At 31.1% G+C, this 17494-nt stretch overlaps 1 protein-coding gene across 1 annotated transcript; it reads right to left on the reverse strand.

Annotated features, from left to right (window-relative positions):
* Positions 1–293: 293 nt before the first annotated feature.
* LOC148276364 (uncharacterized) lies at positions 294–16415 on the reverse strand. Its single transcript, XM_088234372.1, has 5 exons — positions 16232–16415; positions 13684–13872; positions 11424–11902; positions 1408–1518; positions 294–520 (listed from the first exon to the last, which is right to left on the reverse strand). Exons 2-5 carry the CDS (start codon positions 13861–13863, stop codon positions 352–354), a joined length of 939 nt encoding a protein of 312 aa, XP_088090498.1. The 5' UTR covers positions 13864–13872; positions 16232–16415; the 3' UTR covers positions 294–351.
* Positions 16416–17494: the final 1079 nt, after the last annotated feature.

Here is a 17494-nt window from a genome sequence, read left to right on the forward strand (position 1 = left end):
TTCGTCTACATTCATACATCTTATCATGCAAGCACGCCTATTATTCCTACTCTTGACGTGTCCATCTTCAAGCATTTGATGGAGTTGACCGTGCCATGTCTTTCTCGGTCATTTTCGTTTTCTGGATCCATCAATCATGTCTAAATTATTGACAATCATTGTCAGATCATAATATTGTCCCAAAAGGAGTTTTTTTTTATAATTAAAACTTATTGGCAATATTTTAAATGTAGGTATATCTACTCAAATGTACTGTAATATATGTTTTCAATAAAAATAAAACGCAAAAAATAATCATCAGAAGTTTATTTTAGTTTTACCATAATTGGTGGATTATAAATATTGATCCTTTTACCCGAACACCGATTCGAATCCTACTTCAGAAAACATTTCAATTAGCGACTCGTGGCATTCCGGGAAGAGACGTTCGCAGTCACTTCTTTCATCAGCACCAAGTTTCTCAGCAGCGTGGTATTCATTATCAGAGTGAGCAGAGACCTTTTCATCACTTGTTGAAGGACTGTAAAAATGATTTTTTTTTTCATTTCATTTTTTTGCACCACAACAGGCCAAAAAGCCCAATTACAGTGGTGAATTACATTACAGAACAACCTGGCTTGAGAAAAATTACATTTTAATTTCTCACCGGGAATCGAACCCGGAACATTCCGTGCGTGAGTCAAGCGTCTTAACCACTACACCACGGAGGCCACCAAATTATCAACTCACTACAAATCCCATAAAATAAGAATCCAATAAATATTATTATATATTATAAGAGCTGGACAGCATAGAGTTAAAAGCGGCTACCTCTATCCTGATTTTTTTTTTTTTTATTTATTTGGAAAAAAACAATAATTTTTACATATGATTCATATAAAAGATAAGGGTACATTGAAACATACATTCTAAAAACCGTCAATAATCATTTTCCACGGCTATGTAAGTTATTAATCAAGTGTACCGACACATTAAAATAACCCAGTAATATAATTAAATTCAATTGAAAGTTAAGAAATATTAGTAATTCAGAAACTGCAAAAAAAATATGTAAATATAATAAATAATAATTTAAAAGTTAAAAAAAATATAATAGCAATAAATAAAAATTTTAATTTATTTCTGAAAATTTAATATTTCTTTCAAATCACAAACAAAACAAACAACAAACAATCACGCCGTATCTCCTTGGGGGTAGGCAGAGAAAATAGAACGTCATATCACTCTATCAACTTGTGATCAATAAAACACACGTGGTCAGAGCATTTTTCTTATTTTAGTTTCCCCGTATACAACCTTAGATCCTAATTGGGACCCTGGCCATACTTTCTGGATTGGATAGGGGTTGAGAGGAGATGACTGGTCAAAAACATACTGATAGCATATGCAAATATAATAGGTACTTACGTAAAAATTATGTGAACTAGTTCACCAAGTAGACCATTTTTGTATGTAAAAGGAGTATCAGCTGCTTCACAAATAGTCTTCAGAATGCAAGCACGACCATTTAATCCATTTCTGCAATTTAAAACTATAAGAAACTAATCAAAAATTTATATTAAAAATAATGCTTCACAAAAATCGCACTTTTCCCTCTTTCCAATTGTTCCTAGAAGCTAAACTTTTAGATGTAAGACAAATATATTGTTTTCAATGTTTAAAATATATATCTAAGAACCAAAATTTATTTACAGGTAATTCAAATAGATCAATTCAAAGAAGGAATCGTGTGTTAGAAATACCTCATTGCAAAACGCGGCTCGCACAAAGACATGCATATTTTATAGGGCCAAAAATTTCTAATTCTTTTTTTACTGATAATATTTCATTGATTCCAAACTTTCAAAATTTTCCTTCTTTTAAAAAACATGCACTATCCTGGATTCAAACTAAAGATATGAACTCTTTTTTTCTATGATTTATTTTGTTGCCCTTTAATAATAAGGAATATTTTTGTGTTTTTTTTTAAATATTTTTCATTTCCTTTTTTAATTACTATAAAAAAAAATACCATATTATCTTTAACGGAATACTTTTTTTTTCTTTCTTATGTTATACAAGATTATTATAACTGTCCATTATTTACTTTAGGAGCAAAAATTCTTTAACATTCTCTTGTATACCCACGAACAGGACATGCCTTTTTGGGATTATTTTGTTTACTATTTTTCTATTAATATGTACTTCATTGATATGTAATTATGCCTTATTTTTTAATACTCTGTTTTATTATCATGTTTATTGTAAAAAAAACAAAAAAAAAATAAAAAAAAATAACAATAATTAAAAAACTGTTTATAATACTAACATATTACAACAGAGATAGAAAAAAAACATTTAAGAAAGGTAATATAGAAGTCTTGGCATCTACAGGGCTTATGGCCTGTCAATAGCTGGTTTAAGTGGCCACTTAACACACTGTGTAACATTTGCCATTCTGCCCATATTTAAACATTTATATTTCTTCAATTCTTTCATCTGTTGATGTTTGTGAAGTCAAAGAGCTGAAGCCTTTATTTATGCGGGTGAGATTCATCTAATTGAATTATTTCACCTACATACTAGGCAACGCCTGAAAATCTTATTTTTTCAATTTCTATACTTCTTCATGCACCAGGTGGATTTATCAACAATATTTTGAGTTTGTCCAAATTTTTGTAGACAAGGATAGGATTCAACTCCCTGGGGAGCTGTTTATATTAACATATTACAACAGAGATGAAGAAAATTTAGGGGAAGGTAATATAGAAGTCTAGGCATCTACAGGGCTTATGAAAATCTTATTTTTTCAATTTATATACTTCTTCATAGACCAGGTGAATTTTACCTTGACCAGGTGGACCATGTGGATTTTAGCTGGATATTACCTTCTCCTTAATGTTATTTATTTCTGTTGTAATATGTTAATATAAACAGTTCCCCAGGGAGTTGAATCCAGCCTTTGTCTACAACGATTTGGGCAAACTCAAAATATTGTTTATTTTACTCTTTTAACAAAGTACGGGGCTGGTTAATTTTTATAAGTACCTTCTAACTGCCCTTATATTTCATTATTAGTTTCGTGAAATTTAACCACTTGCAAGAGTTTTTCATTTAAGCTTTTCGATTAAGGGTGGTATTAGATTATTTCAAATAGAAAGTAATGTTCAATCGGCAATAATCAAAAGTATAAAGAAACACGCTCTGTGCTTTCGATGGAAAAGTTATTGTTCAGAAGAGATTTCGTCGGGGATACAGAACTTCTTAAAAAGGCAAAATACGAATGTTTAAAAATTTACTTTTGACTTTTTTTATTTAGTTGTTATATTTTTACAATGTATTCACATAAGTATATTTATAAATTTTAGATGTAAACATAAGTTGAGTTCTTTTTTTCCAAATTTAAAAATGAGTATCAAAACTATAAATAAAACGGTAAAGGTCGAAAGAAAATTTTCTGTTCTAAAAGGTATTGTGTTTACGTGACAAGAATTACTTTTAATGATTGCAAGTCTTCAAAATGGAATTTTAAGTAAGAGGAAAGAGAGTATTTTATACACCTTCCAAATGAAGAAAACAAAAGGAAACAACAATAAAAATACAACAAATTATTCAACAATGTATTCTCCTTCATTATTTTACGACAAATTAGTCAATTATTCTTAGCATCTTCACCGTGCTCTGCGCAAATATCCCGAGCAGCTTTAGTAGCTTTATTCTTCGATTGAACGCGAACAGATGTAAATGCCGAAAATGCTCTTTTTCGTCTACTTGAAATGTCATTTTGAATGCTTGTAATGAAATAAAATAAAATTTGAAACGTAAAAGCAAACACCTAATCCTAAGCAAATACCATAGAAAAAAAACCCAACTTTTTTCCACACCCAATAAAAAAAACAACCTAAAATATTCAATTAAATGTAAAAAATATCAAACAAAAAAAAACATATTTTTAGTTAATTCGAATTACTGTAGACAAAAATATGATTTCACTCTTTAGGGAGTTATTAAGATTAACATATTACAACAGTGATTAATAACATTTTAGAAAAAGAAATATTGAATTAGGAAATGACTGCTTTTAGCAATAAGTCAGTCAATGATTTTTTTTTCTTTACTTAAGAATTTAAATAAATAAATAAAATAAACATGATAGCCTTGGCGTTTGCCTGACTTATGATCCATCTATGGTTAAGTGACCACTTTGCACACCGCGCGACATTCAACTTGTGACTTTGTTTACACATCCATATTTATTCAATTCTTCCATTTGTTGGTTTTAGTAACAAATAAAATAAAATAAGCTTTACATCTGGGTGTATTTTCTCCAGTATATCCCTATCTGTAATGTTTATTTATTTATTTGACGGACTTATGCAGTCCATTCAAACGATGGTAAATACAATTTCGTATAATAAATACAGGCACTTATAAAATAAAATACAATTAAATAAAATTAAAGCGAGGACAAAAAAAAATTGCTACCTCAAGACAATATCCGGTCTATCTTAGTGAATTTTTAAATCTATTAAGACTTACACCAAAAAAGTCCATATCTTGTCTCGAGTTTACAATACGACACAATCGGGACATTGAATCTTCTAATAATGTTGCTGGTCAGTTATTTTTATGTGTCTCTATTAACTCAAAGAAACATATAATCGGCTGTATTTATATTCCTCCTTCGCCACCAATTGATACATATAAAGCCCATACTGAACTTTTAGAGTGAGTTTCTCGCAATGCAAGTTCCATATTTGTATGTGGTGATGCCAAAAATGTCATGGCTCAATGATAAGGAAGATCAAGACAAGTCTTAAGTTTACAATACGACACAATCGGGACATTAGTGCATATATGTTTGATAACTTTGTAAATATTTACAATGTTTTATTAAAAAAATAGTAAAAAATTAGTTGTGACGGAGGCATTCAAGGAGACCAAGGTAGAGAAATCATATATGTTTATTAATTGTACGCTCTTTTCTGCCCTAGATTTTAACTAAAATCACTGGAAAAAAATGTAGAAAGTAAATTCGTTAAAATAGCGTGGCTGACAGAGTCCTCCAGGACTCTATGACAGCTGGGGATGGAGATGGGTTTTCTCCCTCAATGTTGATTTTACTGAAGTTAGGAAGGTTTCAGCTTTTTAAGTGCTATTTCAGCAAAAAGGCAACTTAATTCAGAGTTTGATAATAATGTAACCTCTACCCCGTTGTGAAGCAAAGAACAATTATTTATTCAAAAACCACTCATATCAATTAATGTTAATTGTCACAATTACGACAGCCAAAATTATTTAATTACTTTACCAATTTGATTTTCCCGTTAAATGTTCAAAGTTTACTCGCTTCTGGGTCTTAAATACATTTAAATGCACAAAATATAAAAAATGTTACGGTTGATCTAAAACATTATTTTTATTCATAGTGATTAAAATGTGTCATCTATGTGATAGAATTATTAAAAATATTGAGGTCTGACCGTAGTATTTAAATTGTTTTATATGTTTATTGATTCATTCTACACTACAAAATTATTACTTATTCATTTCTTTTATCATTTATATAGTACCTACTCCGAAATGACGAGTTTAATAATTGATTTGACTCATTCAGTCCATCAAGTTTCAATGAAACAATTAGTTTTTTTAATAAAGGTAATATTAAAATAAAGTCATCAGGCGTTGACTAGTATGCAAAATAATTCTATCAGTTGAATCTATTCAAAACAATAAAGTTTTCATATCTTTAACTTAACAGAATCAACAGATAGAAGAATTGAAGAAGTATGGGTGCTCAAATATAGGCAGAATGGTGAATATGACATACGGTGTAAAGTGGCAATTTACAGCCAATGACAGGTCATAAACCCAGTAAATGCAGAGACTTCCGTTTTCCCTTTTCTAAAATGTTCTTGATCCCTGTTGTAATTTGTTAATCATGTTTATTTAGTTTTATTTTTTTGTTGTAACCTTTTTTTATTAATATCACTATATTTATTAAAACAAAAAATCCTACATTGGCTTGACCTGTGCGTGGGTGTAATAAATCTAGAATACATTATAAAATTTATGGTGCATGTAGATATAAGTAAGTATACATATATATTAAAAACATAATAAAATAAAAAAATTAAGTTACATTCAGGTTTCTTAAAATCTAAAATATGATATAGATAATAGATAATAGTGACAAAAATTAATAAAATCAATGTAAATAATTAAATTAAGAAAAATTACAAAAGCAAATAAAAAGTTTATTAGAAAAGGATTGACATTTTTATTTGCGACCTAGATTTTTTTTTCTTATTATTATTTTCGCGCAATAATAGCCCAGAAATCCTAATTATAGTGGTAAATAACGCCACAGAACACCTAGGCTTGACAAAAATCACAATTTTATTTTCTTGTATTCTCACCGGGAATCGAACGCGGATTCTTTTATGTGTGATTCAATCACCTTAAACATAACACCAATACTGAAAGAGGCCAATATTTCAACTGAAATTATTAGGAACTGTAAAAATCCAGTAGTCAAAAGATCAATGAAAAACTCGACAGATTTCGCCCACAGGGAAGCGTCAAAAAATGTGTAAGGGCCTTCTTAAACTTTGTAACATACAACTTCATGTTAAGAAATATCACTTTTTGTTACATTTTCAAAATAAAAATGGTCCCTAAAATACTGTCAAGTAAAAAAAAATTTTTTTGCTACTCATTAGTAGTATAAAAAATATTTTTAAATTAGTTTTTTTGAATTCCCGCAAAAACGGTCATTGTATTTACCACGCCCCTAATACATCACGATTTATGTTTATTTTCAACTTTGTTTCTAACCATTAAAATTTTTATGGAACATCGTCACAAATTTTGAAGTCACAACTATCAATGCAAAACATGTCGCGTTTTTCTAGTAACATGTTTTTTAACAATTTCTTTTTTAAAGTTGTATATGAAAAAATTTCTTCACAATATCCATAGTGGTTTTGGAAATACAATTAATTATTCTTAAACCATTTTATATATTTTTTATCGGTATTCGTAGTATGTGATATTTCTCTATTGTGGAGTAATGGAAATCACAAACAATAGCCAGAATAGTGTTAAATTACCACTTACACCAACCAATGATAGGTCTTAATCCCTGTAAATATATATATTTTACGTTTTCTTATAAATTTTTCATTTCGGTAAGTTTAAATCTAATAGTCAAAAATAAATAAACGTAATGCGTTAATTTTAAGAAAAAAACACACAAAAAAGTGCCTCATTTGTGCTGGGTATTTATTCTTACGTTAATTCATCTTAAACTATTAGATTTAGAGTATTTAATTGCTATAGAATGTCTTATTTCTATGGCGCCCACCCTATATCAAAAAGTTATATCCTTGGTAATAGTGAGATATTGTTCTCTCGGGATGAAATTTTAAGATGGTTTCATTAACATTTCGTTAAATTAAAAATTTGCCATTAATTCCACAGACTGTTCATTCCATTTCCACTTACTAAATGACATAATATGTTTAGGGGCAAAATATTGTAAACGCAACCATATTTACTTAAAAACAGGGGAAGTTAGGATAGTGTTTCGTGACATTGTCCACTGTAACCATATTATCATCTTCGTACTTGAAGGGTTAAGAAAGTTAAACTCCAGTACGTGTCTTCAAACACACTCAAAATATTATGAAATATTACTGTTTTAGTATTTCTTCATTTTCATTTAATCATAATGTATTAATTGATAAATACGTCTAAAAAGTTTTATGTTATAATGTAATTTATCAGATTTAATAATTTACTGCAATAAATAATTTTTATGTCTCTATGTACTGTTTTTCTCATTTTCATTACTTTTACTATCTGCAATAAAACTATTAATCTGGCAACTGAGAAAAAAACAAAACAAAACAGACCATTCCGTAATCTGATTCTTGATTTAATTATTTTTTGTTTACAAATAAATAAAATAATTGTATTAACTATCTAACTAAACAAACAAATAAAATAAAACAAAAATCTTTTCTTTAAGGTACATACAAAGATGTAAAATGGAATCCGGGCTGTTTTTAAAAGATTTTCAAAATCAATATGGATATTGCAGAGAAATGTTTTCACAGAATACTTTAAAAAATAAATTATTAAAAAATATGTCCGTCCAAAAATGCAACATGTTTAGCCTTGATAAGTGTGACGTCAATATTTTTTATTTTTTTTGTCTAAAAAAAAAAAAAAATATCTGCGTTCTTATGATTTACCCAAATATTTAATTTTGAGTGCCATTTTTAACGAGTTGTAAATAACTCACTATTAGAAAATGGAATCAAGTTGGGGTAGAGTGGGATTCGAACCACAGAAATTTGGTCCGTGAGTCCGAGACACTAGCCACAGGACCACAACCCGATCAGATTCGTGACAAAGTTTTATTTAAATTTAAAATGGTCAGAACCAAGTTTAAAATATACCCGAATCGTGACGTATTAGGGGAGTGGCCAATGCAATGGAACGTTTTCACGGAAATTAAATTGATAAAATAAAAAAAATGTGTACGTTATTAGTAAGAATGCATTATTTTACTACTAATAATTTAGGTATTTTATAGGCTCTTATTACCTAAAATTATTGTACATGTGTATTTTAAAACCGCTCAATACAAATGATTAAAGTTAGGGACAACGATAAAATATCGTGTTTTGCAAAAACGATTAATTTTTTTTTTTTTTAGCCGGTTTTTAGTGTGTTTTGGTGAGTTTTTTTTTCGGGTTATGAATGCGTCTCGATACTGGCTTTAGTACGGCGAATATCGTGTTTAGAAAAGACGATCCTTAATTATTGTAAACTGAATAGGTTTGGATTCATACCTTACTTTTTAAGATTTTGGGTTTTGCCAGGGTTGCAAGTAATACCCTCATTTAGGGTTTAATAATATTATGCCGAAGTTCTTCACATGTGAAATTGTATTAAAAGTATATGTAAAAAACTATAGAACTTGACAGAGACATGATAAGAATATAGCAATTTCACAAAATAGTTGAATTTATATACAGGGTCAAAATTGTATGCTGAAATGCCTCGAAGTTTTATGTAGTAAATAAAATCATTGTTAACATTAATTGATATCATCATCATTCCCTTTCCGTACCGTATGGTGCATAAGGCACTTCATTGGTACACCAATCGCAGCATATCTTAATATTTTTTGTCCTGTCCAGGGACTGTGAAATATTTTTATCCAAAACATATTTTTAAATAAATATTTCATGTCAACCACGTTGAAAATCAAACCCGAGACATCTTGCATAGTAGCCAAACGTGGAGACCAATATACGACAAGGTGGACATTTAAAATGCCCATATTGAAATATGGGATTCATCTATTCTTTTCACACTTTAAACCACGTGACAGAAGGAATTTGCTTGTCCAGTACAGCTTAGAAATTGAAAGATATACGAGTACCTACCCCTTTGTCATCCCTCTACCGAAAGATTAAATTTACAGACATTACAAAATGTCATACTAAGGACTTCTATGAAAAGATTCATTTTCATTTTAGGTTTGGGCGGGCTACGTGGGTTACGTAAGCCGAACGGGAAGGTCGTTCAAAACGAACAGGATTAACAAACACTTCCAAAGTTGGAGAAATAACAAGGAAAACTTCACGTTTGCAAACCACCTTATCAAATAAAATCATGTTTTTTGATAAAAAGTTTAAAAATAAGATAAACTTGAAGTTTTATAAATAAACCGCTTAAATAATTGCCCCGATGAAATAATATTAAGCGATCAATTAACACACGTTCATTCCCCATTATTTTATTCATTAAAATAAAAACAACACTACTTGATAAGAATTAACTGCCGGGAATTTCGCTTTCAGAGAATCATTTAACTACCCCTGGGCCCGAGGACTTCCAGAGCCTCCTGTTATAGTTTTAATAAAATTTAAAACATATGATTCAAATACATTTTTATTATTAAACTTCGTTAAATTATATAAATTACATCTTTTTTCATGGTATACATTCAACCAAAACTTCAATTAATACAATTTTTATTACTTTATACTTAAATAATTTTAATTTAAACTCTTTTATTCCCATGATTATGTAAAATCCCGGCCATAAACCATTGAAATTTGTTTGAACTCCCATCAGTCAAACTCTTTGTGTACACACATATATACATAAGCATAGTTACAAGGATGAAGTGTTCGAATATTTGCTACCTACCGGGCCTGGATTAAGATGTTGCATTGCCTACCGTGGGTACCGATATTGTCCTGGCCCCATAATAACAACTGAGCTAATCGTAAGTGTACGTGTTTTTTATATTCTCACCGTGATTGCAAATAAGTTATTTTTGCGATCAATAACTCATGAAATCCACTATGTCGTGTCATTGTCAAGTGCTCCTCCTTCTTGACCACAAGATCAAATCTGATCTGATCCTGAGTGCCGAGACAGAAGTTTCAGACAATAAAGGAGCCAGAACCCAGAATAAGGTAGGTAATTACATTCATTGTATTAAGGTTTTAAGGGCAAAGCAAATAAAAGCTAACGCATTCCGCGAACCAGCATTGCGAGTGTTTATCTGCTAACGAGCAGGTGGCGCAATCAATGTCGGTCACTACGAAATCCAGTCACTGGTAATTAAAAAAAAAAATGATTAAATAAAAATGTGGAATTAACTATTTATGTATTTTAAGTATTATAATTTTAGGGTTGGTTAAAGATGACAAATTTTATGTTTTATATATGGCACTACCCCTCAAACTGGCTGTTTATTTTTTAATATATTATTATTTTTTACAATAAGTAAGAATGCTATAAAATTGTGTATCTTAAAAAAAAATACCTTAAGATGTCCCTCAACTGATGATGCATTGCCCCTTTTTCAGCTATCAGAGACAACAGCTGGATGCGCGATGCAGAAGCCTGGGTGAAGATCGACGCGACATACTATCGGTGATAGGTAATAAAAAACTCCCACGAGAGGTACTATTATACATGATCAAAATTGTGCAGGCAATTGGTAAAATAAACCAATGTAGGGAACAAAATGCCGAAGACTCTTCTAGTGGAACGGAAGGCCTGTTGGCTACTGTCAACAGGCCAGCTTCTCCTGAAGAGTTTAAAGTGGTTTCCTTTCCACATGAGCAAATGCTGAAAAGTTCCTGATTGCCTCACTCTAGAATATCCTTCCTGATCTCAAAAACTTACCTAAAGTTTAAAGTAATAGAAAAATATTTTTTTTATTATAAACCTTGCATATTATAAGCAAAGTAAAAAATAATGCAACTCCCATATATATTTATATTTTTTAAATACCTTAGCTAGCAAAGCATATATAAAAAAAACAAGTGCGCATCCTTTAATAAACGAGCATCGGCTTCGTTTTTTATACGAATTAAATACAGTAAAATTAATTCAATATTTTTACTTACATCTCAACTAAGTTCTCTAAAACTTTGTAAATATCCCATCGCGTTGTTTTTGGAATCTTTTCAAGAAACTTCTTCCTTTCTTGTTCCCGAACTTTCATTAAATTCCGTTTATAATTTTCATCTTCTGCAATTATTCCTCCCTCTGAATAAATAACATTTCTTTTTGCTCCGTCTGCACTTCCGGAATTTTTCATTGAATCGTTTTTATTGCTTTCTTGTGTAATTATATTCGCATTACTTTCTGCGTCTTCTATACCGCAGAGTTCGTTATTCCCCATTGTTGTGTTTGCGCCGTGATCTATGTTACACTTTGCCGAGTTTCTGGTGTTCCTAGCGCTTCTGGCTTCTGCAGCGGAAGCGAACATGTTCACAGCGTAGTCTGACGCTTCTTGGGGCACGTGGTAAAGAAGCTTAATCACATAACCTATGGTTACTGCTTGATCTTCCAAATCCAGAGGTAAGCCAAGACCAATAATAAACTGAAACAAATAAATTAAATCAATACACATAGACATACCCCGAGTCCTCAAAAATGATGACACGTAACTCATGCCCAATCCCTCAGTCATGCCGAACACGTATCTCAACAGTCTCTACATATACTGTCCACTCTGAATTTTGTGGAATTTACAGGAGAGCAAAATTAAAGATGGATACTTTTTTGAAGAAGCTTTTAGATACTGTCGAATTGCAAAATATGTGAGGATATTAGAACAAATTTTAAAATCGTAGGAGTTACTCAATTTTTTTGATTGAGCGGATACTGACTAACTACTGCTCCTTATTTTGACTGTAATTGTTTATATAAAGATATTTACTTTTAAAAAAGAACTGGGAGTGTGGCTAGGAATAGCAAACGCCTTATTTAGCACTAAAAAGGCAGTCTAGAGGTCAGATATTTACTCAGTGAAAATCAAATGCCGCCTATATAACGCCTGCATAACACCTTTTCTCTTCTATGGATGCGAATCGTGGCACCAGGGCCCAAAACAGCAAAATTCTGAGTTTTGAGAATAGGTGTCCTCAGAAGAATCTTGGGTGTGCGGTGGTTTGACTTTGTAAGGATCGAAGTAATAAGAGAACGGACGCAGTAAACTCCGGTGACAACTGTCATCAAGCGGAAGCGATACTTCAATTGCTTGGCCATGTGCTGCGGATGCCTCCTGAGAGCCTTGACCACGCTTACCTACTTTACAAGACATTAGGTTCTCGACGTCCTTGACGTTCACCGCTGACTGTTCGTCGGCAGTTTGTGTCAGAACAACGGGACGCAAACCGGACTTGGGAAGATGCACAGGAGCTGGCAGCTGACAGAGATGCTTAGAGAATTGTGGACACCATATGCTCCAACTAGGGAGCGGACATGTAATAATAAATGAAAATTCACCAAAAAAGTGGCTTGGTGGGGTTATTGTATTTAATAAGTGTAATTCTCTTTTTGTATATTAATTTTTATTCATGTGTATTTTTACAATTAAATAAATAGATAAAAAACTGAGATATTTGCGAAAAACTTTGAAAAAAGAATTGTAAGATTTCTAATTATGCTTAACCAACTCAACGAAAAATGCTTGGTTTGCGGTGTCAAGTAGTATTTTTGAAATCTGTTTTTGCAAGATTTGGAGACGGTTTTGAAATACGCTATTATTTCGGTAGATAGGTTTTTATGTATAGTTTATTTTGGCATAAATAACTAATTTTCCGTTTTTGGTGGGGATTTCTAAGTTTGCTTCAAATACCCTCATGAATCTATCGTATTTCTCTTCGGTCCTGGTTTGGAGGCCCCAGAAACTCTCCTTTCATCCTTTCGTTATCTGCTGTGATCACACTGTTGTGATTTTTAATTTATTTTGCTATAATAGAGCTAAACTATAAGTTTATTCGTATAAATTATGGAAAAAAAATATTAAACAGTATATCTCCAAGTTTTTTTTCAAATGTCTGAACTTTAGAATATTCCATCTTCTAGCGTTAACACGGTGTTACATCACTGTGCGCAAAGGGATTATTTACCACAGTCTTTTAAGAGTTAACAAATTAATTTTCCGCTTTGATTTTTTTATATATTTGCAATTATATTGATTAACCTTAATAACTGCTTACCAAAAATAGACCAGAAGCCACTCTTTCTAAACTCTCATAAATAGTAATTACGCATTACTCCCGTGGGACCAAAGCTGATGATATAACTCTCCATAGTTAATTTTTTACTCCCTGCATCTCTCATACCGTGTGAATATAAATTATTAATACAAAATACCTGAACTCTGGCAGGATCGCCATTAGGATATAGCAGGTACCGCCTTTGTCTCTCAAGGATAACTTGATTGTCCGAACTCTCCTGGGGAGGGGCGAAGAGGGGGGGATCGTCCAAGGAAGAATGTGACGTCACCAAGTAGGCACAACTCAACACTATTACACCCAGCAAACACGGCCTCATAGCTTAAAGCTAACTGACAAACAAAGAGATTAAGACTATGCAAAAAGTAATAACGTTATAGCATCATCATCATCATTCCCTTTCCGGTGCATAGGGCACTGGATTGCACCAGCCTGGTCACAACAAACGCAGCGTATCTTAATCATTTCTGTTACATGAAGGTAAGATGATCAGTCTTAGGCGTCAGGTGCCCGTCCAGGAAATTTGAAATATTCTAGTTTAAAAATACCCTTTTCAATCGCTTGTGAATTTTTATATTTATTTATTTTATTTAAATGTCCCACTAAGCCACTTTCTGTAGCTTGTTGGTGGAGATTATATTTATACTAACTAAAATAAAATTATCTATATTTATAAAAAAAAATGATTAACCAATATAATTAACAGCCGGAAAAATCAAAGTATACATACATATACAAATAATATTAATATTATTTTTTCCTCATTTTTTTTTACATACAAGAAAATACTATTCATATATTAACTTTTTATTAAGTAGCCACTCTCTTATTTTGCTATGGAACCATTATGTGTTAAATTTAAGTTCTTTCGACAATAAATTAAAAAATCTAGGTACTAAATATTTCAAAGTTCTATTACCATACTTATTACATACTTTTGGTACTTTTGGTTTTATAATTTAATTGGGTTGTGGTCCCGTGACCAGTGTTGTGGACTCACGAATCAGAGGTGCAAGGTTCGAACCCCACTCTACCCCAACTTGATTTCCATTTTCTAATAGTGAGTTATTTACAACTCGTTGAAAATGGCCACCAAATTTTAAATATTTGGGTAAATTATAAGAACGCATATATTTCTTCTCTATTAAAAAAAAAAAACGTTTCATATCAACCGTGTCGGGAATCGAACCCGAGACTTCTTGCATGTTAGGCAAACGCGCTGACCACTCCTCCACGAGGCCGACAACGTTATGTAATATGTGTGAACCAACATAAAAGGCTCCGAGGATCAAATCGCACTCGACAACAACTCAATTCCCATTTTCCGAACACAAGTTATTTACATTTGGGTAAAAAATATCAACTTAAATATTTATTAAACAAAAAAACTCATAATTAGTGACCGATTTTATATCAATACTTTTTTAATACAATACTGTCGAACTCGTAATGGTCAGCTCGTTTGCCTACCATGCAAGAGATCTGGGATTCGATTCCCGACATGGTTGATATGAAATATTTATTTAAAAGGGTATTTTCACACTATAATATTTATAGTCCCTAGATTGGTACCTGAAACGTAAGACTAATCACCCTACCTTCATGTTACTATCTGGATAAATTTTGGTCGGTGTACAAATACAGTGTACTATGCACCATTAGGTGCAGAAAAGAAATGATGAAAGGAAAAACAAATAGTTATCTTTTTTTTTAAATTGAGTAATACGAATTTTATTTCATACATTTTTTTTAATCATAAACTTTTGATTAGTGAATGAGGAAGTTTGGTGGTTTTTTATTTGTTAATAACTATTAAGCTAAGCCAAAAAAGAATGATTTTTTAAAGTTTTGTATTTCTGAAATAACTCCACGTGTGACGTCAGAGGTTCTCTTCCGCTTATTCTCGATCAGTTCTGCACATTGGTACATTCACGGCGAGCAAACTGGAAATCTTCCATTGCTCTCTTTTAATTGATCGATTCATATGAACCAGTGATGTCGTTCAAAGTAGTTCGGTTTTGTTAAAATATTGTTTATTATTTTTGTCGTACATTTTCAGGTACAATTAAATGCTCTAATTTGTACCGCGCGCAAGTAATTTTTTATTGTATCATATTTCCCGTAGGGCTGAAGTTCCACATTAATTTATTTAAAACTTCAAGTATAAGTACCAAGTACTTTGACGGCCTTATTGCTAAAAGCGATATCTTCCAGCCAACCAAAAAACAGACTCGTCAAAAAAAGAGTTGGTCAAAAGTTTGTACGAAAAACCATAAATATATTTAAAAAGATACATACTCGTACATAAAATAAAAATAACCTAATCAATTAAAACTAACAGCTCTTTTAGTTAGGAGATAAAGCTTGCATATGTAAAAAAAATAAAGTACATTATGTTATACATATTAAATGATGAGGGATGTGGGATCAGATAATGAGTTTGGAAGGAGAGAGAAAGAGGAACCAAGGAAAAAAAAAGGGATAAAAATATATATTTAAGAAAAAAACAGTAAAGTTCCGAAAGTTCAGGATTCTAAGGATATATGATAATGTTTCATCTAATAATGTCAATAATATTATGCTGTCTTATTGTGAAACGAAGAACAGTAGCAATGTGAATTCAGAAAGGTTACGTTTAAAAATAGTCTAAAATAACCTAATTTTGAACAAATAAAATAAATTCTTACCTTAGAAGTTTATTGCTTTCACTATAGTAGCATTTTTTTATTTTTAAACATGGGTAACATAACAAACTTTATTAAATGCAATATTTTGGTGCAATGCGATTATTTTAGTGATTTATACGGTTTTCTATAGAGAAGAGAACGTTTAAAATGATGTAAGTCTAATAATATGTATACGTCTACTGACACTTTTAAGTTTCGTACGATTCTAACGCACGGTACTAATTTGAACACACGTTACGGTGATGGTAACAGGGTCGAACTGAAAAATAAATACATAATTCAGTAGAACTCTGTTTATTTGAACTCCAGTTATCCGAATGGACAAATACCCAGATATTTATCGCAATAAATTTAATCAGAGAAAAAATGAGTCATCTCTATGACTGAAGTTGTTAAAATATACGGGCAAAAGATAGACATGATGAGGTTTGCTGAATTAAAACAAAAAAATATTTTTTTCTCAAGTCACATTTAAAAATAAAAATAAATATTTATGTATTAGAAAAATCACTTTAGCCAAATTACAAACAAATATTCTACTAAAACACTAAGGATAAATCAAGCAAGCGAAGGAGTGCGGTATAGCGGAATACTTAAGAGGATCTATCAGTTCCTATATAGGCAATGCCTGCTCTAAATAAATCTAAAGCTCCGCAAGCAAACTTTTTATCATATTATCTACAAAAAAATATAATTTATACAAAGTTGCTTTGACTATCTAACTAAAATTATTCACCCCATTCCAAGAAAGTAAAAAATTCATAAAAACAGTAATCAATATATCTAAACATTAGTGGACATATTAAAAAACATAGTAATATGTAGTAAAAACAGTAAAAAACATGATAAAAAAAACATTAAGCAACCCAGTAAAATTCGTAATAAAAACAAAATACACACTAAAAAACATATTAGTAAAAAAAACATATTTTAAAAAAAATTGTAAAATACCGAGAAAAAAGAAAGAAATTTGTTGTGAAAAACAAAGTAAAAGATGTAATAAACAAAATGAGAAATTTATATATATATGGTAAACAAAACATATTTTTAAAAAAACACAGTAAAAACAATCTCACCTGCATAAATAAAGGTTTCAGCTCTTTAACTTCACAAACATCAACAGATGAAAGAATTGAAGGAATATAGATGTTCAAATATAGGCAGAATGGTGAATGTTACACAGTGTGTAAAGTGGCCACTTAAACCAGCCATTGACAGGTCATAAGCCCTGTAGATGCCTAGACTATTATACTACCTTCTCTT

Source organism: Micrasema longulum, unplaced genomic scaffold (genome assembly GCF_059751315.1).
Source record: "Micrasema longulum isolate JH-2025_06_02 unplaced genomic scaffold, ASM5975131v1 h1tg001232l, whole genome shotgun sequence".
In the NCBI taxonomy this organism is placed as follows: Eukaryota; Metazoa; Arthropoda; class Insecta; order Trichoptera; family Brachycentridae; genus Micrasema; species Micrasema longulum.

Coding starts and splice junctions, on each gene's coding strand:
- LOC148276364 (XM_088234372.1), bottom strand. CDS start 13,863: ATGAGGCCGTGTTTGCTGGGTGTAATAGTGTTGAGTTGTGCCTACTTG. Junction 11,903..13,683: donor GCGATCCTGCCAGAGTTCAG/GTATTTTGTATT, acceptor TATTTGTTTCAG/TTTATTATTGGTCTTGGCTT. Junction 1,519..11,423: donor TTAGAGAACTTAGTTGAGAT/GTAAGTAAAAAT, acceptor TTTAAATTGCAG/AAATGGATTAAATGGTCGTG.